Source organism: Periplaneta americana, chromosome 16, assembly GCF_040183065.1.
Source record: "Periplaneta americana isolate PAMFEO1 chromosome 16, P.americana_PAMFEO1_priV1, whole genome shotgun sequence".
NCBI classification, from domain to species: Eukaryota; Metazoa; Arthropoda; class Insecta; order Blattodea; family Blattidae; genus Periplaneta; species Periplaneta americana.
Window position 1 is genome coordinate 112997526 of NC_091132.1, and position 20548 is coordinate 113018073.

General features: G+C 37.2%; 1 protein-coding gene across 1 annotated transcript; it reads right to left on the minus strand.

Annotated features, from left to right (window-relative positions):
- Positions 1 to 420: 420 nt before the first annotated feature.
- Positions 421 to 10054, minus strand: LOC138691089 (venom serine protease 34-like). Its single transcript, XM_069812796.1, has 5 exons — positions 9938 to 10054; positions 4973 to 5171; positions 2376 to 2573; positions 809 to 963; positions 421 to 552 (listed from the first exon to the last, which is right to left on the minus strand). Exons 1-5 carry the CDS (start codon positions 10052 to 10054, stop codon positions 421 to 423), a joined length of 801 nt encoding a protein of 266 aa, XP_069668897.1.
- Between the last annotated feature and the right edge of the window lie 10494 nt (positions 10055 to 20548).

The window sequence follows — 20548 nt, forward strand, 5'->3', positions numbered from 1 at the left end:
CTCGCTTTGACCCCCATCTAACGTGAAAAATACAAAAGTTTGTTGCTTGTCAACTTTTGATATGTCAATGTCTATTATGAACGGGTGGCTTCGAACTTAGTAATTTTTTTTTTTTCACTGTTCAAAAAAGATTTTGATTTCAATTTTTTCTATGCTTTCCTTAGACATTTATATATGAATCCTAAAAAATTACAGTGCAATTGGTTGTCTCATATAGAAGTTACGACGTTGTTTCAGAGCATAGACTACTTCTCTATTCTTGATGACGCCGGCAAACTGACGGTCACTTGCCATTAAATGTGAATGAGTTTGCATTCGACGTGACGGTAATGGTGATGGTCCGTGACGTTGATGTTCTGCATAATTGAATCGAGCTTAATACTATAGTTCTACGTACCAGGAGAGGCGTCAAGAATCCAGTTAATGTATTGCATACACGCGAGTGTTAACACCGGGATAACCGAGGGCGCAGCCTCTGCCGTAGCTGATCACTGCTAACAACTGAAGACGGTTGCCTGGACCAAGCCAAAGAACAGGACCGCCAGAATCAGCCTGGCAACAACCAAACAGTACATTGTTTGCAAGATTATTTTGCAAGTGGAAGATTATTATTTACGACAAAGCAACTATGTAGACTATACGTCGCAGACTTTTAATGAAACACGTTTTTCAGGATGATCCTACGTACTTCATAAAATCCGACTGTCACTTCATGAAGATCCAGGACACTTCATGAAGTCCTTAGGATCTCCGTAAAAACGGTTTAGATAATCTAAGTGAGATATAATACATATACGTGGAGACATACCTGGCAGGCGTCTGTTCCAGGCTTGAATGTGCATATTTGATTGCTGGTGACCTTGGAACCGTAAAAGTCGGTGCAGTTCTTTAAGGGTATTATATAGAGCTTCGTCTGCAAAAGAGCGTCCGACTTGGGACCTCCCTGCTCAGTTGTTCCCCAGCCTGAGAAATGAAACGTAAGTACGCATGCACTGTGCACAGTATTTTGTGTAGATCTTGCAATGTAAATCTTAGAGAATCCTATGAATACTGAAAGAGTGCGAGCTGGCATTCGCACTATTCGAAAGACGTTTCCTATTCGCCACGAATGCCACAACACCGAGGTGCACTCATTGAATGGCTGTATTTTTCCTTGGTAAATCCTACAGCTCATGGAGGACAAACGCCGACCAGCCGATTGCTGGTCTCACGTCCACACGCCAATCGAGTCGTCAGTTGCACAGCGACCGGCGAAAGCAACCGTTGATAATCGAGCTCCCGGCACTGCTGCCGAATTAACTCTCCACCCATTCGTAGAAGCGCGGGAGTCAGTCAGTCAGTCACACAGCGGGTTTGTTTCAGCGTGGTTGTGCTTTGAAGTGCTTCATATGAAATGTTATTTCTGTATTAGTGCTACAAGTGTTATTGTGCTTGGTATTAAATGTGATTTCTGCATTAGTGTGTGCTATAGTTTACATAATGACTCGACATACTTACGCATTACAACAAAGAATTTTTATGTATGATTCGTATGTGTTAAATTCTTGCAGGGAAGTTGTAAGGCGATTTTTAATTGAACATCCAGGTGTGCCTGCCCCACATAGAGTTACTGTGCGAAAACTTGTCACTAAATTTAGAGAAACAGTCTATTCTTGATAAGAAGAGAAGGGCAAATAAACGTGTGCTTAGTGAGGAGAAACTAGACGAAGTGGGAGCAAGATCAGAACACACTCCACAGCAATCCCTCCGACGGCGTGCACAGGAAGCTGGAATTTCGATGACCTCAGCATGGCGACTACCAAACTCTTAAAATTGAAACAAGCTCACTGTTGTTCATGAATTGTTGCCAGGTACTGGAGCGCAGATAAACCCAATTTTACACACGAAACTCCCTTAAATGATGGTCCGCAGTAAATGCATATAGGGTTATAGGGCCTATATTTTTTAAAATTATCCTAAATGCACAGAGATGCAGGGATGACATACTCACACAATACAGTTAACTGATATTGAATGTCATCAGGGTATTTCCAACAAGACTCTGCCACGGCGCATACAGCTGACGAGATGTAAAATTTAATTCAGGAAATTTTTGAAGGTAGGGTCATCAGTAAAGAGTTATGGCCGCCACGACCCCCCGATGTAACTGTTTGCGACTTTTATCTGTGGAGCACTTGAAAAATAATGTGTATGCAGCGAACCCTCACACATTAGAGTAATTGAAAGCAAATATCAGGCGTGAAATTGACTATTTCGGAAGATGAATGTGGCTCCCTAGATGCATGACAATGCCTGGTGGGCATCGGTCCCACACACTGATCGAAATATGAGAAAATGTCTTCCTTCGTTAAAACTCGAAGCATCCAAGCACTCACCTAACATTGTAACAACAGCCCCAACGTTTGCGTTAGGGAAGCGAAACGGCAGGCATGCGGGTCCGACCTCGCTGGAGAAGATGATGTCCTCGTCCACGCGAATTACAGCGATGTCGTTCATCTGCTTGTCAGAATTGTAGTCCGGATGTATCTGAAAGCTCTCCGCCAGCAAAATCCTTGCCGCACTCGTGTCTTCTCCTGTGATGTAAGGGCATTTTTCAAACTCTAGAATTTTTTTACTTGGTTATTTAACGAAATATAGCCTTGAACAACGAGTGTTTATTTACGACAACTTTCTGAAATACGAATCTTGAAGAACAGTTGTAACAAACTTCCGTCAGTCATTCTCTGATTCGCCAGGGCCTTCTAGAGCAATGGTTTACATTTTAGTGGAAAAAATTCTTAGAACTAGATCACTATTAGATAATAAACGAACATGATTGAAGCGTGTTTTCACTGAGGAGATGTTAGATGAAATTGCCCACCGACTAGAGAGACGTCCTACGACATCATCCCGCCATGTAGCTCAGGAGGTAGGGGTGCCACAATCTTCAGTAATAAGAGGTATGAAACAATTAAAATTAAACCTTACAAAATTCGTGTAGTTCAGATGTTAACGGAACCCGATTATCAGAGCAGACTTAGGTTTTGCATGTGGTTCCAACAGTTAGTGTATGATGGACTACTTGACCTAATCTTAATTTGTTACAGTGACGAAGCTTGGTTCCACCTCAGTGGTTACGTGAACACTCAAAACAATCGTTACTAGGACAGTGAAAATCCATACTGTTTTCACGAACAACCATTACACGACATAAATTCGAGCCATTTAGAAGAACGAACTGCGGTGAGTTGCTGGACATGTCTCCAGGAGATGTGGAGCCTGCCAGATATGACAAGGACGTCATTTCGAACATGAATTGTGAATTAGTATTATTTATTACTGTAAACGCACATAATATTACTAAAATAAATAATAATATTAGTATAGTGTTTCATAAAGCGGCAAAGATAATAAATGGTATTAATATTATTAGTGTTAGTTCCATGAGTGTATTCTAACTAATAAATAATTTCATAATTGGTAAACAGTAAATTCAATGTAGGGTTAGATTTCGAAGATAAAACCGTGGGAACATTTAAAATGAATAATTCTGACTCAAATAGTGATGTCTCTTCAAGATCTTTGCACTTCTTTTCCTCAGTTTAAAAATTATCAGAGACAAAAGAATGATCATCTCTCCATACTTACAAATGACTGTCACAGGCGCCAATGTAGGTTGAAATTGAAAGCCATCAAATCTACTACAGTAGCCTACCTATTATGCATAAATTGAGAAAAATAGACTGATTTTTATCTAATTGGGAAAGAAGAATAACTGGAAATGGCAAACCTAAATTAAATTACAAAGCAATTACGTTATAAAGCAATTGCGTTTTACATTATATTATGTTGTCATTTCAATGATTGAACTTAACGTTTTTTCCTCCTTTCACGTTATCATTTTTTAAGTTATAGTAATTGCTCAGAAATATATGCCTAGGCCAAATGTTTTAAGAGTAGTTTTAAAAGAACGTGGGATATCTACTTCACAAAATGATATTAAAATTTTCTATATTTAAATTTTTTCAATGTAGTATAGGACAACCGGAATCTATAAAATTGTACATACTCTTCACTATATTAACACTGTTAAGATCTTGGCTCGCCTACATCAACAAGTACATATGTTACAAAATATATCGGCTACTTTAAACCACCCCTATTGATCAACTAAAAGTAACTTACGAGATCTTTCGGTACTTTCAATTCCATATCAAATCTTCAACTAGAATATATTTGCATGTTGTACAGTCAGGCAACTTCTTGAGAGCACTACTTACAACATGTTCAGCAATAAAAAATTAAGACAATTTGAGTATTTTTATTCATTTCATTATAACATTAATCTTCTACAACACCTTCAAACTCCTCAATATTTTCTAGGAACGACTTCACCGCATAAGTACTCATGTCGTTATTGCATTACTGAATTATTTATTTTTAGTGCAAGGATAATTTTTGTGTGTTTCTTTATTTACTCTCGTACCAATATATATATATATATTTTTTATTTTAAAGTATTTTTATATAAGTTCTAACGGAACTTGAAAATGCGATAAGACGCTTTGCAAGGATTACTAAACCTGACGTTTAACTGTCCTAAAGCTGCTACTACATTGTCATCAGAAGCTTTCACTACTTAACTTTTTGATATGGTACTTCTTTATTTAACGAGGGTGCAACACGCATACGCTTCTATGACTGATACACTGTTTTTAAGATTTCGAACTTTGCACCAGCAGAGAAGTGAACAATTAGGAATGACAAATGTCTGTTCACAAAATTTTAGATTTATCAAATTGTTTTTTTAAATAGATCAACTGTAATAAATAGCAGAAACAATAATTTCGACTGATTAATTACCAATTTCTTTACTGTGCTAATATAACATATAATATATACCTATGTCAAGCAAGGTAAATCATATAAAATCATATATATATATATATATATATATATATATATATATATATATATATGTAGTTTGCCTTACCGGTGGAGATGTCGTGGTCCCCTAGTAGCACGCCGGTGATGTTTAGTGGTCTGTGAAGTAAGCAGTGTGCGGCTGTTAGGACGTAACGTTTCGCAATAATAGTGCCGCCGCCGAATATTTCCTCGTAATCGAAGTCGACCAGCCCCACCATAATGGGGTACTCGTTCACTCCCGTCTCTGTCCCGTTCACTATGCGAGACTGGCAATACAAAAAGAGCCTGTTATCACGAGTCCAAATCTGCAGCTGAAGAAGTTAGGCTTTGCTCCTCATATGTTATTGCTAGGGCCGTGACATCGGTATATTTGTATTAGTTTAAGGTCGATTGAAGGTGAACACACGACGCCGGACAGAATGTAGTCGACGTGTTTCAAGTACAGGCAGCGGAAGCGAATTTGATACATGCCGAGGCAAACACGTGCCGTGTTTTGTGTACGATTATTTCGTGTTATAAAATCAAGACAATACAATCACTGCATATATGGGTTAATATCGGAAAGGTCTAAAATGCGGCGAGGTTGAGAATATTGTTGAAAATTATATTTAAATTGCCATAAATGTGGTAAAACGTAAGTCTGAATTCCCCCCCCCCCCCAGAGTTTTGCATTACAGATTTGGAATGTAGAAAATGTATATGGGGAGTACAATTTTGCTTTTCCTATATTAACTGTTACATGAATTTATTTATCACATCTATTCCGTACCTTAATTTCCTTGCATGTTGTTTGCCTGCTCTCGGTTCCTGCTGCAATAAACAACAACATTCACTTTCAAAGTTTCATATGAAAATGATCGCCGATGATAGTGTATCCTGGCATGTGGAAAAACTGCGTTCAACATCGGCTGAAACCAAGGGCGCATATATAAAATATTTCACATCATCCATTTCTACATGAAGTTGATAACAATCGCACTCGTCATCTGACAAAACTCTTGCAATTTTGCATAATGAATTGAAACCACCGTTTTTTTGTATTACTGTGTTCATTTTCGCAAACATCTTTTTGCTTATATCATCTTGCAGATCATTCACGTTTAGAGATGAGATTATTTACTATCGAAATTTGCTCCACCAATTTCACACCAGTCTTTTCGAGACATGCGGTTTTAGAGGGGATAAATCCAAAATTAGATGCAATATATTCACACTGTTTTTAATATTTGGGTCACCAAGAAGAGTTTGGGAATTACTTATGGAAGCTGCATCGTTTCCGTCAAATACCTGTATGACTCCTTTTACGCTGGCAAAATTATTGTGAAAGTATGTGCAAGCTTCCAGCCATGATACCCATCACGTTAAAATGGAAACAGGAGGAAGAGGCAAACTACTTGAGTCCGACTATACGAGCGAAAGTTAAACGGAGACAGTGCACGACGATGCACGGTGCGGTATGCTCACTAATCGTCTACAAACTAGTACAAATATACCGATGTCACGGCCTGGTTATTGAAGATTAAGTCCTCTGACTACCTAAAAAAAATAAGTACCTTCAGCTGGACACCGAATGTCAGAATCAGACAACGTAGGCAAAATAGAGCTTAGAACCGGTTTAGGTTCGACCGGTCGGAAAACAACCGTCAAGGTCGGGCATCCGAATGTTCGAATTTCAACCGGTTAGCCCTCATGTTTTACAGGCTAGACAGAATACCAGGCGCACTTCATCACCCCTAGCCGTGGGACTGAAGTCGAATGGTCTATGGCGAGTCCTCGGCATCACTTAATTTCACCCCTTTGATCTGATTACCTGGCTTTTCCGAGGTTTTCCCCAACAAAAAGGGAAATGCCGAGTAATCTTTTGGCGAATCCTCGGACCTCACCTCATCTCACTACATCTCGCCAAAATGTGTAAAAAAATTTCAGAAAATTGTAAAAATGTGTAATTGTAATATTGTAAAATTTTGACTTGTTTCACAACTTAAAGCTTCATTGTTCATGTAAGATCTATGGAATATAATAAATGAATGAATGAATGAATACATTAAACTAGCATTATCTGACCACTGAGCTACGCTGAATTCAATCCACAGCACCGGATCGAATTCTCGGTGCGCTTGGTACATAGAACCAGGGACCCGTGTTCAATCCCCGGCGCCGGAGAGAATTTTTCTCCTCAAACATTAATTATTTTTGTTTTGTTTTCAGTCTTTTAAACGACAACGTGTTATCACCTACAGTCCAGAGTCTTATCCTTGTGATAAAGAGGAGAGTGTCAAAATTAAAAAATCTGTGTAACTCTTTAAGGCTGTCTTCAGCATAATTAAAGTAACTAGTATTACGTATGATTCGGATATAATTCAACCGTAAGTGCGATGAAAATTTAACAACACTAGAACTCATTGTTAGCTCGCAAAATAATATTTTAAATCACGTAGTCTGAGAAGATAAGTTTTGCAATACTATCTCCGAGATTGTTGCCAATTTGTCTGCAGCAGAAGACATTTGGCTGAAGAATTTCCGCTAAATAATTTCGATCTAACTGAATGTGTCAATGCTAGTTCTCCCCTAGCACGTATTCTTCTATCGTCTAGAGAATTACCCCTGTTTCATGGATTAAAGAACTGAAAACTAATATAATGTTTGGCTGTGATGCCTATTCTGGAAACAACAGTGAGCGTGCTTAATATTCATCTAGTAAATATCTTCCTAAAGTGTTATTTTGGTTCCCAGACGCTATGTCCACGGATATTATTTTCGTCCATTTTTCGTACATTCCTTTGATATTCCGTCCACTAAATTTTTTCGTCCTCTGGTGTTTTATGTCCACTATTATTTCGTCCACTTTTTAAGTGTTCATTGTGCTATTTTGTCCTCTGAAGTTTGGTCCACATTTTATTATGTCCTAAATTTATGTTCGTCCTCTTTATTAAGTTGTCCATTTTATTATCTGCGTCCAATATTCCTGATTGTCCATTTGCATAAATGGTTTGAAACTAATACACTATCACTACTATACCATTACCACTACAATAATAATATCATTGGCGCTACAGCCCTTGGTGGGCCTGGGCCTCCCTCGGTAATTGTCGCCATCCATCTCTATCTTGTGTAGCAGCCTTCCAATTCTTGCACCCCAACTTTCTGGCATCCTCTTCCACTCCAACAATCCACCGCAAGTGCGGTCGACCTCGTCTTCTCTGACCTCCCGGATTTGTTATTACAATTTTTTTTACAAGGTTCACTTAGGTCCATGCGTATTACATGTCCTGCCCACCTCAATCTGCTTGTTTTAACTGTATTGATTATATTAAGCTCTCCTAGAAGTCTATATAATTCATAGTTGCATCTCCTCCTCCAGAGACCTTCCTCAAATGTTGGGCCATAGGTCCTTCGCAGAATCTTTCGAAAATCTCCAATCTTTTTTCATCGTTTATGGAGATTGACCAAGTTTCTGCCGCATTTATCAAAACTGTCTCACTAATGTTTTGTAAAGAATCACTTTTACTTTCCTGGATAGAGCATGCGAACTAAAGTGATATTTCAGGCCAAAATAAGCTCTGTTTGCTTTCATTAATCCATTAGAGATTTCTTTGGACATGTTACTATCGCTAGTGACCACTGATACTAAATATGTAAAGTTGTCAACTTTCTCAAAATCATAATCTGATATCTGCAGGCTGTCTATCTTTCCATTAGCTGCCAACATATATTTTGTTTTCCTCTCGTTGATGGTGAGGCCTATTTATTTTCCAGCCTGTTCCAAGGAAAGGATCACTTCCTTTACATATTTCATGGATCTGCCAATAATGACAATGTTGTGCGCAAATGCCAATATTTGTGTGGATTTATAGAAAATGTTGCTCCGTGTTTGCACTTCAGACTTCCTAACGAGGCTTTCCAATGTAATATTGAATAGGAGGCATGCTAATGCATCTCCTTGACGAACTCCATTGTGTATTTGGAATGGTTTCGACGTAAGGTTCTGTATTTTAACTTGGTTGTATGTGTTACTCATTAGCAGTTTAACCATTCTAATTAATTTAGTTGGGATATTCAATTCTTCCATTGCCACGTAGAGCCTTTCCCTATTAATACTATCATAGGCACACTTAAAATCGATAAAAAGCAGATAAATTGGAATATAAAATTCCTTCATTTTTTGTAATAGTGTTTACTCACTATAAAAACGTACAATATGATGAAGTAAAATGTTGTTATGATTTCTGTTTCGAGCTGTTTACTGTTCTTAATGAACTACTTCTCCCTGACTTCTCTTCTTATATTGGTGTAAGGACTTCCTTTTCGCCACGAATAGCTAATAGTTCCTCTCTTAAAATGCTTGATGGAGATGCATTAGGAAGTTCTTCTGTTTTGCATTTGTTCGTCTTGTTGCATTTTTTACTTCCACTTCGTCTCCATTGGCGATATGAATGTGCTCTCCTTTCGTAATACGTATTCCAGCCGTGTGATATCTGTGGGTTATGTAACGGGCATTGCTTATTTCCATGTTTTCACAGCGCCAATAAGAATTAAATATATTTTCAAAGCAACCCTTCCTTTTTAAATTGCATATTGGAAGTGCTTGTTACCCAAAGATTAACAAAATATTCGAGGACAAAATATTTAGTTTGCACAGAAAGTAGTGGACAAAGAAAAAATGTGGAAAACAATTTGCACACGATGAATCTTGACCGAAATATTAATGGAAAATTTGTTGGTGGAGGAAATGTTTGCTGGACTAATTTCCTTGGACAAAATAGCTGTGGAGTGATATAGTGGACAAATTGTCTGATGGACGTAGTGCTGTGGACGTCTTGTCCTGGAAGCATTATTTTGCATCAATTGCAGAAAGATACGAGAAAAACTTATAGTAACATAAAATACAAAGAAAGTGAATTTATTAGCATGATTTCCATCTTACTGTAGATATGTTGCACGTTTAAGTAATTTTTCTATCTACATATTTGTAACTTATGCATGTCTAATCCTTTTCATTTTTATACATATACGGCTGTAATGATTAGGCTACCTGTTTCTTCCACCCGCAGTCGCACTTGGGCGGTGAATGGGTCTGCAGCCGGGTCGCAGTGATGGTGCATCGGAAGGCACCTTTGCTGAAATATTGGGTAGTCAATTGCATCGTCATCTGATTGCTCTTTGATTTCAAGGTGAAAGTCCCAGATCCACAGTATTTGTGGTCATCTGATAATCTCGTGTCTCCAGTGAGGGACACAAGAACTTTACCATCCTTGCAGTTTTCGCTCTGTGAAAATTTGAGTACGATTGAAACTTTAACAAACGCACAGGAATAATGTTTATCTAGTTATAGTATAATAAAATAGAATTAAATAACCGACAAAATGAGCTTATTGCTGCTACTGGTTATTATTTATTTGAGAACCAATGAGATTCGATAATTATATAGCTTAACAGGAACAATAGGCCTGCTTCTGTAACTAATTTTTTCTAAAACAACAAATAGTACTTCAATGAATTTAGGGATGTATCAATCGTGAGGAAAATTATTACAAGAAATCGACTACCTAGAGCAATTAAATATGAAAATCTATTCAAGAAATACGTAGAACTCTATAATCAAGTAACTCAATGACGACCTCCATTCAGAAATATAATTAATTTCATTCCTGGAGAATATTCCAAATTTATTGCTTCATTAACCTCAGTAGCGGCACGATTAAAGGTTTTCACTTAAAGCCTGAAAGTTGCAGTTTCGATTACAGATGGGATCAGACAATCACAGATATTAACAGTGATAAATTTCTACATATACTGGTACAATCTAGTACTTTACACTCGACAAAATATCGACAATTACTCATTAGTGGCCAATATACATGATCTTGAAATAAGAAATAGTGAACAAATTAATATTCCATATAGCATATTCCATTTTTATTGCCGTAATTATTGTACTATTGCAATAGTAATTATTGTGTATTATATATCACTGCCACCGGGTGTATACCCAATTGTAGTGTTAATAGAGGCGTTCAGAATTCAACATGATTAACTCCTTTTCCAAAGGTTTTGAGATATTCAAGGTTAAAGTTAAACACACACTATTAATTCTGTGATGTAGTCGAGAAGAATACTGCAGTCTGTGTGCTTTTTACTGAACTATGGAGCAAATCACATTGACCACTGAAATTATGGTCAATTTAATACATCGCCAACGTAAAAAAACTCTGAAATAACCGAAAGTGGAGTTACTTACAAGAGCAACACAAACTTTTCAATTATGGGGATGAAATTATATAAGCTCCCTAGCCAATACTATAAATCACCAATCAATAGTCTCAAAACTAGATTTTAGAATTGGTTATTAAATAATCCTTTTTACTCTATTGGTGAATTTTTAAACACAAATTTGTACGAAATAGTTTTTTAATGAATACATTTAAATGCAATTAGTTACAACTAATACATTAATGGTGAAGTGTTTTCATTAATTTAAAAGTTACAAATTAGTTCATGTTTTCATTCTATTATTTAAATTTTGCTGTTTCAATTAGGCTTATATTAGTGTTTCTTCAAATGGATTATACGTTTTTCAATGTATCGCTGAAGAAGCCTATAAATATATGACTAATGGCCTAATAAATTGAATTGAATTTAATTGACTTTACTCCATCGACCTAATCCTTCAGGTGGCACTATGGCCTTGAGATTCACTCAGCCTCTAAGGTCGGCAGCATACTGCACTGGACAGTCTGTCTCGGACAGGACCATTTTGTTTTGCGTCAGTTTTTTCCGGTTGGAATTGATTTTTCAAGAGATGTTTTCAGAAAGAATTTATCAATCTTTGTCGACGTACTAGACTCCATGTTTATCTGAAAAGATTTGCAATCCAGATCTTTTGTTAGCAGTTTTTCTTCTCTTTGAGAAATAAACAGTCGAAATGTCCTTCGAACTCTTTAAATTGTTTGAATATCTCGAAGTTCATGTTTTAAGCAGCTTCATGCTTACTTTCGATAACAATTGAAGTTGGTTTCAGCCATACTTGCATTCCGCACACACGCAATCACATCACATTGATACAAATCTCCAGACTCTAGAGATCCAGGGAACTTTTCTTCTTCGAGGAAAATTTCCCGATAGCCGAGCCTGGGAATCGAGCGAGTCCTGCAAGCCAGCATGCTGACCACCATACCACGAAGGCAGTCACAAATGTATCGAAAAAATGAAGATGGCGATGATGATGATGAAGAAGAACCAAGAATCTAATAAGAATGTATGCCATACTCACCGGTTGTATGTAAAATTCTTGACACTTCAGAATGAGATCAAAACGAGATGGGGCGGTGACCTGCCAGAAGCAGTTCATACCTCCGGGGTAGCTGTTCGGATAACAGGGGGATTTAATATCATAGGTCTGCCCTGCGTTCACCTCATAGTGGTATTTGCATTGTGCAGCCGCGTCGGACGCGAGGAGTGCCACACCGGCCATCAACCACACGCACAGCGCCATCCTCACGAGCTGCAAATGGATGTGGCAACTTGCCTCAAGTTTCCTATATCATCGCATGGCATCGCGTTTGTTCTTTAGTTCTCCGTTACGTTTGGTGACGGTTAGAGTATTAAGTGCGTTTTAGTGTGAATCAATTCATGTAGTTTCAAATTACGAACACATTCTACGGGTAGTAATTGCTTTTCGACCACTTACAGTAAATAAATCCTGAGTGCTTGGATGACAATGTTACGAATTTATAGCAAGAGCATAGGAGATTGGAAGGAATAATCTGTCATAAGGAACCTTACTCCGAAAATTTACAGTTTAGCATATCTCTCGTGGATTGTGTGCTGTTTATCGCTTTGTCAAGGATTCTGACATTTCACGAACATTTACTTGCCACTTGATTTGTCACATCCATTTAGAAGGATGTCAGTTTAGTTCAAGTTTGTTGATGGCATGACTCGTAAATGTTATCGTAACTTGCTGGCGTGCACATTGTGTATGGAGCAGCTGGAGCTAATGACGGAGAAGCTGGGAGGTTTTATCTGCAATGGAATTCATTACGATGTCACCTGAATGGTAATTTTCCAGCAAGGTGGGTTGGAACAGGACATTCTGTCGCTTGGCTACCGCAATCCCGATATATTATCCACTAGGTTGTTTCTTGCAGACCCAATTCAAAGCAATTGTTTACGGAATATCTCTTGACACCGACGAACTGCTTTCAAGAAAATCGTTCTTGCCTTGAACAGGATCCTAGTTATGCCAGGAATTTTTGAAAGGGTGCATCAATAAATGTTGCAGCACTGCACTCTTTTTAATTGATGTCAGGGTCACCATTTTAATACGTCCTCTACCTTAATTTCCTGGAATAATTTCTGCCATCATTTGATAATGACTCCATCCTTTGTAAGGTAAATAAATTAAATGGTTCATATGGACTTGTAGAGTAACAATCATTGTACTGTACAATTCACATATTGCATACGTGAGTTTAGTTTGCAGAATGACAAATACATGTGGAATTTAATGGAAAATTGTTTGAAATTATAGATATTATTAGAGATAAAGATAACATGATGAGAGAATTTTTGGTATTTTGAAGTTATAGATATTAATAGAGATAAAGATATGATGAGAGGTTTTAGGGTTTTTGTACATTTTCATAGACATAACATTATCACACGTTTGGAGCTGTTTATCAGCCCTTTTATCAGGGAAAGGGAGCAAAGGGATGAGAAGGAAAGGGAAAGGAAGGGAAGGGAATGATAGGAAAGAAAATGAAAGGAGTAATAGAAAAGAAAATGAAAGGAATGAGAAGGAAGGAAAAGGAAATGAATGAAAATGAGAGGAATGAGATGAAGGATAAGGAAAGGAATGAGAAGGAAGGAAAAAGGAAAGGAAGAATGTAATGAAAAGGAAGGAAAAGGAAAGAAATGAGAAGGGATGAGAATAAAGGAAGAAGAAAAGAATGAGATGGAAGGAAGGAAAAGAAAAGGAATCAAGAATAAAGGAAAGAAAAGAAAATGTTTAATAGAAAAGAAAATGAAAGGAATAAAAGGGAAGGAAACAAAAAAAATGACAAGGAAGGTAAAGGAACGAAAAGGAAAGAAAATGAAAGAAATAGTAGGAAAGAAAATGAAATGAATGAAAGAGAAAGTAAATGAAAGGAATGGAAAGGAAGAACAATGTAAAAAGTAATGGGAATGAAGAAATATAATCAAATTAAATTAACTGAGAAAGAACAGGGAAGGAAAGGTTTGGGAAAGAGATGGAAGATATAATTGAATCCGTTACTGAGAGCTGTTCTCTATGACTGGACCTAGCAAACGATGGGTTGCTCTTTCCTTGCCTTTTCCAGATCATGAGTCTATATGTAGCTCCGAATCGTTGGGCATATCCGAGTTTGTGGAATGCATAAAGACACAAACATTTTACACCACTTTGACTAAGATATTAGTCTTAGATCATATTTAAAATGTCGTCGGGCGGTTAAATAAATTACGTTGAAGGAAATACAGTATCTACTGTAGCATTTTAAATTATACATTCTTTAAAAATTATAGTGTGAACAAATTTGTACTGTACAAATGTAGATTTGAATGAAAGATAGATAAAAATTATAAAAAGTTAAACTTTTGACAATCTCTGAACCATGTTGATGAATACAGAATTAGAATAAAAATAAATGTAACTTATTATATAGACGTTCTTCAAGAATTTAACATACACTACTTTTGGATTATGTAAATGGGTATGTAATTGAATCGACTAATATTTAATTTATATAAACATTAATTAGGGATTTGAAATGACATCCTTTCGTACGACTTAAGTGTAGGATTAATTTAATAGTTTACATAGATATTTTAATGCAAACATATTTTAAGCAATTAAAGTGACGCTATGTTCAAGCTTGCAATTAATATTTTTAATCCGTTATTTAACGACTGGCAATCTAGCATCCATGGGATTGTTAATAGCGAGATTAGTCAGAACGGAATTGCTTGACATTTGTCTTAAATTTGGAGAAAAACATATAATAGACTAATTGCGTAATTATAATAACACTGGTCGACAAGGTTTTCTTCACAAGAAATCTGATTAGCGATTCTAGTGCAGTTTTTCATACTGAATTCAGATATGTATGTAGTCAGAAGTTTTCCATCAGGCACAGTTTTTTTGTGACAGCTGCTTTTTAAAATCGTATTTTAGTGTTTTCTTTGACCTGTCATAGGAACCGTTACCTCATATGTAGGGATTTTATTCAAGCTGTATTTAAGGAAATATTTGTAATATTATGCTGAAGCACCATAAAACAATCCTGTGCAGGTTCATTTATGTTTGGACATGCTCAGACCTGTTTATCTGGCATTGTGATGTGTCTGTATCGAGTTGGCCGTGAGTTTGTTCAGTAGTGAAATAGCTAGTTCCTTCCTTTCTTTTCGGAAGTGTATTGTATATGTAGTGTTTTAGAGCTTAGTGTTGTTCATCATGCCAAGAAAGTGTGTAAATCATGTAGACAGTTTCTGCTATATTTGTGGTGAGCTGACCTTCAAGTCTCAGAGGCGACATTTGACCCCACTTGCAAAGAAGTGTTATCAACTTTACTTTGGCTGTCAGGCTGGTGATTTTGATAAGAGCTGGGCCCCAAATACATGCTGTGTTTCGTGTGTTAGATTGCTGACTGGATGGAAAAAGGGTACACATCGTATGCCATTTACAATTCCAATTTGGAGGGAACCGAAGGATCATTTAAGTGATTGTTATATCTGTTTGACAAATATTACAGGAATCACATCTAAAACAAAACATACAGTTAAGTATCCTAATTTGAAATCTGCAATAAGATCTGTCTTACACAATGAACAGTTCCCTGTACCAGTAAATGCCGATACAACCTTAGGTAATAGCTCTGATTCTGACCTAACTGAAACTGAAAATGCTTCAGATGAAAATAAAAATGATCCTACAGTACATTTGAAGCCAATACCTGTTCATCAGAACCATACTTTCCCAATCAGAAAGACCTTAATGACCTGATTCGGGATTTAAATCTGTCGAAACAGCAAGCTGAAGGTTTAGCTTCCAGACTCAAAGAGTGGAATCTACTCCAAAAAGACGTAAGAATATGTAGTTATCGTGGCCGTCATAGTGATTTCAAGGACTGCTTCTCTGAAGAAAATGGTATTGTGTTCTGTAAAGATATTTGTTCAGCTATGGAAACTCTTGTGCTTCAACACAGGCCAGATGAGTGGCGACTATTCATAGATTCGTCTAAAGTTAGTTTGAAGGCTATGCTGCTACATATTGGCAATGAACTTCCATCAATATCTGTAGCGCATGCCGCTGATATGAAAGAGACATATCAAAATATGAAAGTAATTCTAGAGAAAATACAATATGGAAAATATGAATGGTATATCTGTGGTGATTTAAAGGTCATTGCTTTATTGCTTGGTTTGCAACTTGGGTTCACCAAATTTTGTTGTTCTTTGTGCCTCTGGGACAGCAGAGGTAGGAAGTCTCACTATGTTACAAAATCATGGCCTAAACGTGAATCTCATATCCCTGGCGAGAAAAATGTGTCATATGTCCCTTTAGTGAATCCTGAAAAAATATTGTTACCTCCATTGCATATTAAGTTAGGAGTAATGAAAAATTTTGTCAAAGCTATGGATAAACAGTCTGATGGATTCTTGTACTTGAAATCGAAATTCCCCAAAGTCAATGATGCTAAACTGAAAGAAGGAATTTTTATAGGACCACAAATCCGGTCATTAATGGGTGATGATCATTTCGAAGGACTGTTAAATCCATTGGGGAAAGCAGCCTGGCAGTCTTTCAAAAGTATATGTTTCAATTTTCTTCTGAAACCATAAAGCAGAAAACTATAGTGATATAGTGACTGATCTTCTGCATTCTTATAAAGCTATGGGATGCAACATATCTTTAAAAATTCACTTCTTGGACTCTCACTTGGACTTCTTCCCCGAAAATCTTGGAGCTGTCAGCGATGAGCACGGTGAGCGTTTTCATCAGCAAATTTCTACTATGGAAAAGAGGTACCAAGGCAAGTGGACTTCCAATATGCTGGCTGACTACTGTTTGACCAAGAAGAGAGACATTCCAGATGCAAAATATGCCCGAAAATCACTATCTACCACTTGCTAGGTAAGTCAGAATGCGTAAGGTGTAGTGTTCAATATTCGTCCCCTTGCCTAAATTCGTCCCCCACAGTATTTCGCCCATAATGTGTCACACCCTAGTGACGGACAGTAGAGACTATCCCTTTTATGCAGTAGCAAGCGTGCTTTCAGTTGGAGCGAGTGTTATTGTCTGTTAAGTTGTTATTTAAGTTTTAAATATCTGGAAGGTGGAAAACTATTCTTCTTATATATTCTCAGCAGTATTTCACAGCCTAAGGTACGTATTTTCATAACATTTTTTGCTCCTATGTATAGAGAAAAGTGTCCAGTGTAAGAATATATATTAAATAAACCGGACATTGCAGCGTGCTTAGAACGAGATGCCGCCATACTTCAGTGGTGCACATGCCTAAATTTCGTCCCCCAGGATGTGTCTAAATTTCGTCCCCGGGACGGATTTCGGAATGCTATTTCCATATCATGTAATTTTATTAAGGCTGTTGTCATTTATATTTCTAATTGCCTTCAGATGGGAAAACAGAAACTATGGAGCAAGGAGGACATAATAGAAGCTGTAAAACCTGTTAGGGAGAAAAAGACGGGCTACAAATTGGTATCTAATCGACATCAACCTACCCAAGTGACAGAACATCAGGAAACTGAACCTGAAACTTCAAATTCTGTGATCAGTCCAGATTATATTCGGAAAGTTCCAATGATAGAGTCATCGTTTTCCAATAGGCGTGGTACAGCACATCTAGTAATGAGTACCCATAAGAACAATGTTCACACAGCAGCAGAAAAGAAAAGTTAATGAGTCTGAAAACCAAAAGCGACAGCAGACGAGAAGAAATCTTAACGTTGACTTCTGTACCACTATTCCTTCACAACCTGCAGCCTCAGTTTCAACCAAAAAAATCGCACCAAAACAAACAAAAAATAAAATTGTCTGCGAGTCTTCTAGCGACAGTGGAAGTGATGATTAAACAATGATGATGAAGATGTAGTATTCCCGTTATGTGGGAAAAATTTTCATAACATAAACAAGGACAGAAAGGGATAAATGCACGCAATACTGCCATTGGTCCCACAAAATGTGCTCATCTTGTGAACACAAAAAATTTATTTGTGACGTGTCTGAATGGGTGAAACATAAAATTGAAAGGTTTTAGTTCTATTGGACATAATGAAATATTTAATGTTAGGTTAAAAAGTTGAACTGTAATTTTGTTTTGAAAGTGCTAAGAAACTTAATAAAATGTCACATGAAGGAGTTTTTGTTTTACAAAATGTAATTTAAATAATTTTCTGAAAGCTCTCTTACGTACTTTCTATAATTATTAGTTATTAATAGACATTCTTGGTGTTCTATGTTTTTATTTCATTGTACTATTGAAATAATTGTCATTCAATATGTTAAAAAGTATAGGGGACGAAATTTAGACCGCTTCATTGAAATGTAAAAAATTGTATTATTTCATTCTTCATGTTTTATATTCAATTTGATGCTAAATTTATGAATTTCGAATTATGTGTCTTGTAGATAATGTTGAAAGTTCTTAGCTAGATTAGTTTCAACTCTTCAACTTTAATGGTATATGAATGGTGAGACAAAACTAAATGGGGGATGATAAATGGGCACCCTACCTTAGTTATAATGTTGAATTAGATAGCTAGTTACAGATTTTTTTAGAATATTATAAAAATTCAAATGAATATCACAAAAAACTCCTGCCTGATGGGGAAAACCTGAAATTATATTTGAATTCAGCACGAAATATTCTTTTAGAAAATGTTATTTTACTTCTTGTGAAAGAAAAAAAGTTCATTTTTGTCGACTAGTGAATTGAAGGGAATATCAAGTATGTCCTACGTGTAAATCGGTCGGGTGTGGGTTAATTAATTAATCGTCCACCTCTAAGTATTAACACTGTTCCGTTCTAATTTCTATGAGGTTAGTCAATATTATTAATTGGCAGCTAGATAGTGTGTTCATATTTCAAAGTTACATGTAAATTTTTGAAATAAAATTATCTGCGACATTAAATCCAAAACTATGAAAATTAAATGTTTTCAACAAATTTAGTAATTAAGAAACATTTCTTGTTGTACTTTTCTAATGAGAGAAATTAACTATAAACAGTTTTGAGAATTATATACATTAAAAGCCCTAAAATGTGCATAAACGCAAGAGCCGTCCAACTCACGAATATCACAGTACAGGACCCCACAGTGGCGATGTAATGAGAAATGTTGAAGTTATTGGGATTAATGGAGAAAGTCACAATAATTCCTTATTATTGCTTTATTGGCTATTTCTAATGTAATTCAAACCCATTTCATACAGATAATTAATTTTCTTTCATGATTGTATGAAACTTTAGTGACATAATAACCATGGAAATGTTCTTTCTACATCACGTGAAGTGAAACGACAAAACTTATAGTCTGGTAAAACAATAGAATAAAATTAACGTCCACATCGCATTAACGCATTTCTACGCAGCGGAGAACAATGGGCTGTGAGTTGGAGTTGTACCGGACTGGACAGGCAGCTGGGCGGCAAGATCAAGAATGCAACGGGTAGTAAAAGGGACAGCTTTGGCAGGTCTGTCTGAGTGACTCTTCTTTCACGTAGTGATTGCAATACTGCTAATTATTGGTGGTATTGATCTAAATTCAGTACGTGCAAGCGGCAACGAGACAACCAATGTCAAGTGTGGGAGCTGCAGAAAGACCTTACGAGTAGGCGTGCCGTGCAACGGGTGTGAGAAGTGGTTTCATCTGACTTGTCAGAAGATCAAGAGGGAACAGATAGTAGAAGAAACGTGGCTATGCAAGGACTGCGGGAACGAGGCAGGCAATAGGGAGCTCATTGGTCTTCGGAACGAGGTGAAGAAGCTACGCGAGAAGCTAGAGAAAACGGAGCAACGAATGAAGTATTTGGAGGAAGAAAATAAGTTGTTGCGACGGGAAAAGGTAAATGGCGAAGAAAAGGAAAAGAAGAAGCATGGTGCGGCAAGCGTTATCGACGGAGACTGCATCATTCGTCACGTAGGAAATGTACAACCGGAGCTGGCGACAGAGTGTTACTCTGGGATTAGAGTGAAAGAGATGAAAAGCGTAATCGAGAATCAGGAATGAGGGGACCCGGAGAACATCGTGCTTCACGTAGGAACAAACGATTTGCGAAGAGGTGTTGATTACATCATGGCAGACGTATATGACTTGGTGATGGAAACGAAGAAGAAATATCCGGCAGCTGGGATCGTCATCAGTAGAATCGTCAGACGGAAGGACGTGAACTGGAGAAAAGTGGGTAGTGTGAATAAAGCTTTCGAGTGGGTAGCGGAGTGTCTTGGTGCACGTTTCGTCGATCCAAACTCCTGGATAGACTACAGATGCTTCGGAAGAGATGGAATCCACTTAAATCGGAGGGGAGCTGCATAAATGGGACCCCTCTTCGCGCGGGTAGTTTCTACAGCACGGGGCGGCGGAATCGGGGACCCAACAGCGG

Coding starts and splice junctions, on each gene's coding strand:
- LOC138691089 (XM_069812796.1), bottom strand. CDS start 10,054: ATGACGATGCAATTGACTACCCAATATTTCAGCAAAGGTGCCTTCCGA. Junction 2,574..4,972: donor GGACCACGACATCTCCACCG/GTAAGGCAAACT, acceptor CTTACATCACAG/GAGAAGACACGAGTGCGGCA. Junction 964..2,375: donor GGCTGTTGTTACAATGTTAG/GTGAGTGCTTGG, acceptor TTCATTTCTCAG/GCTGGGGAACAACTGAGCAG.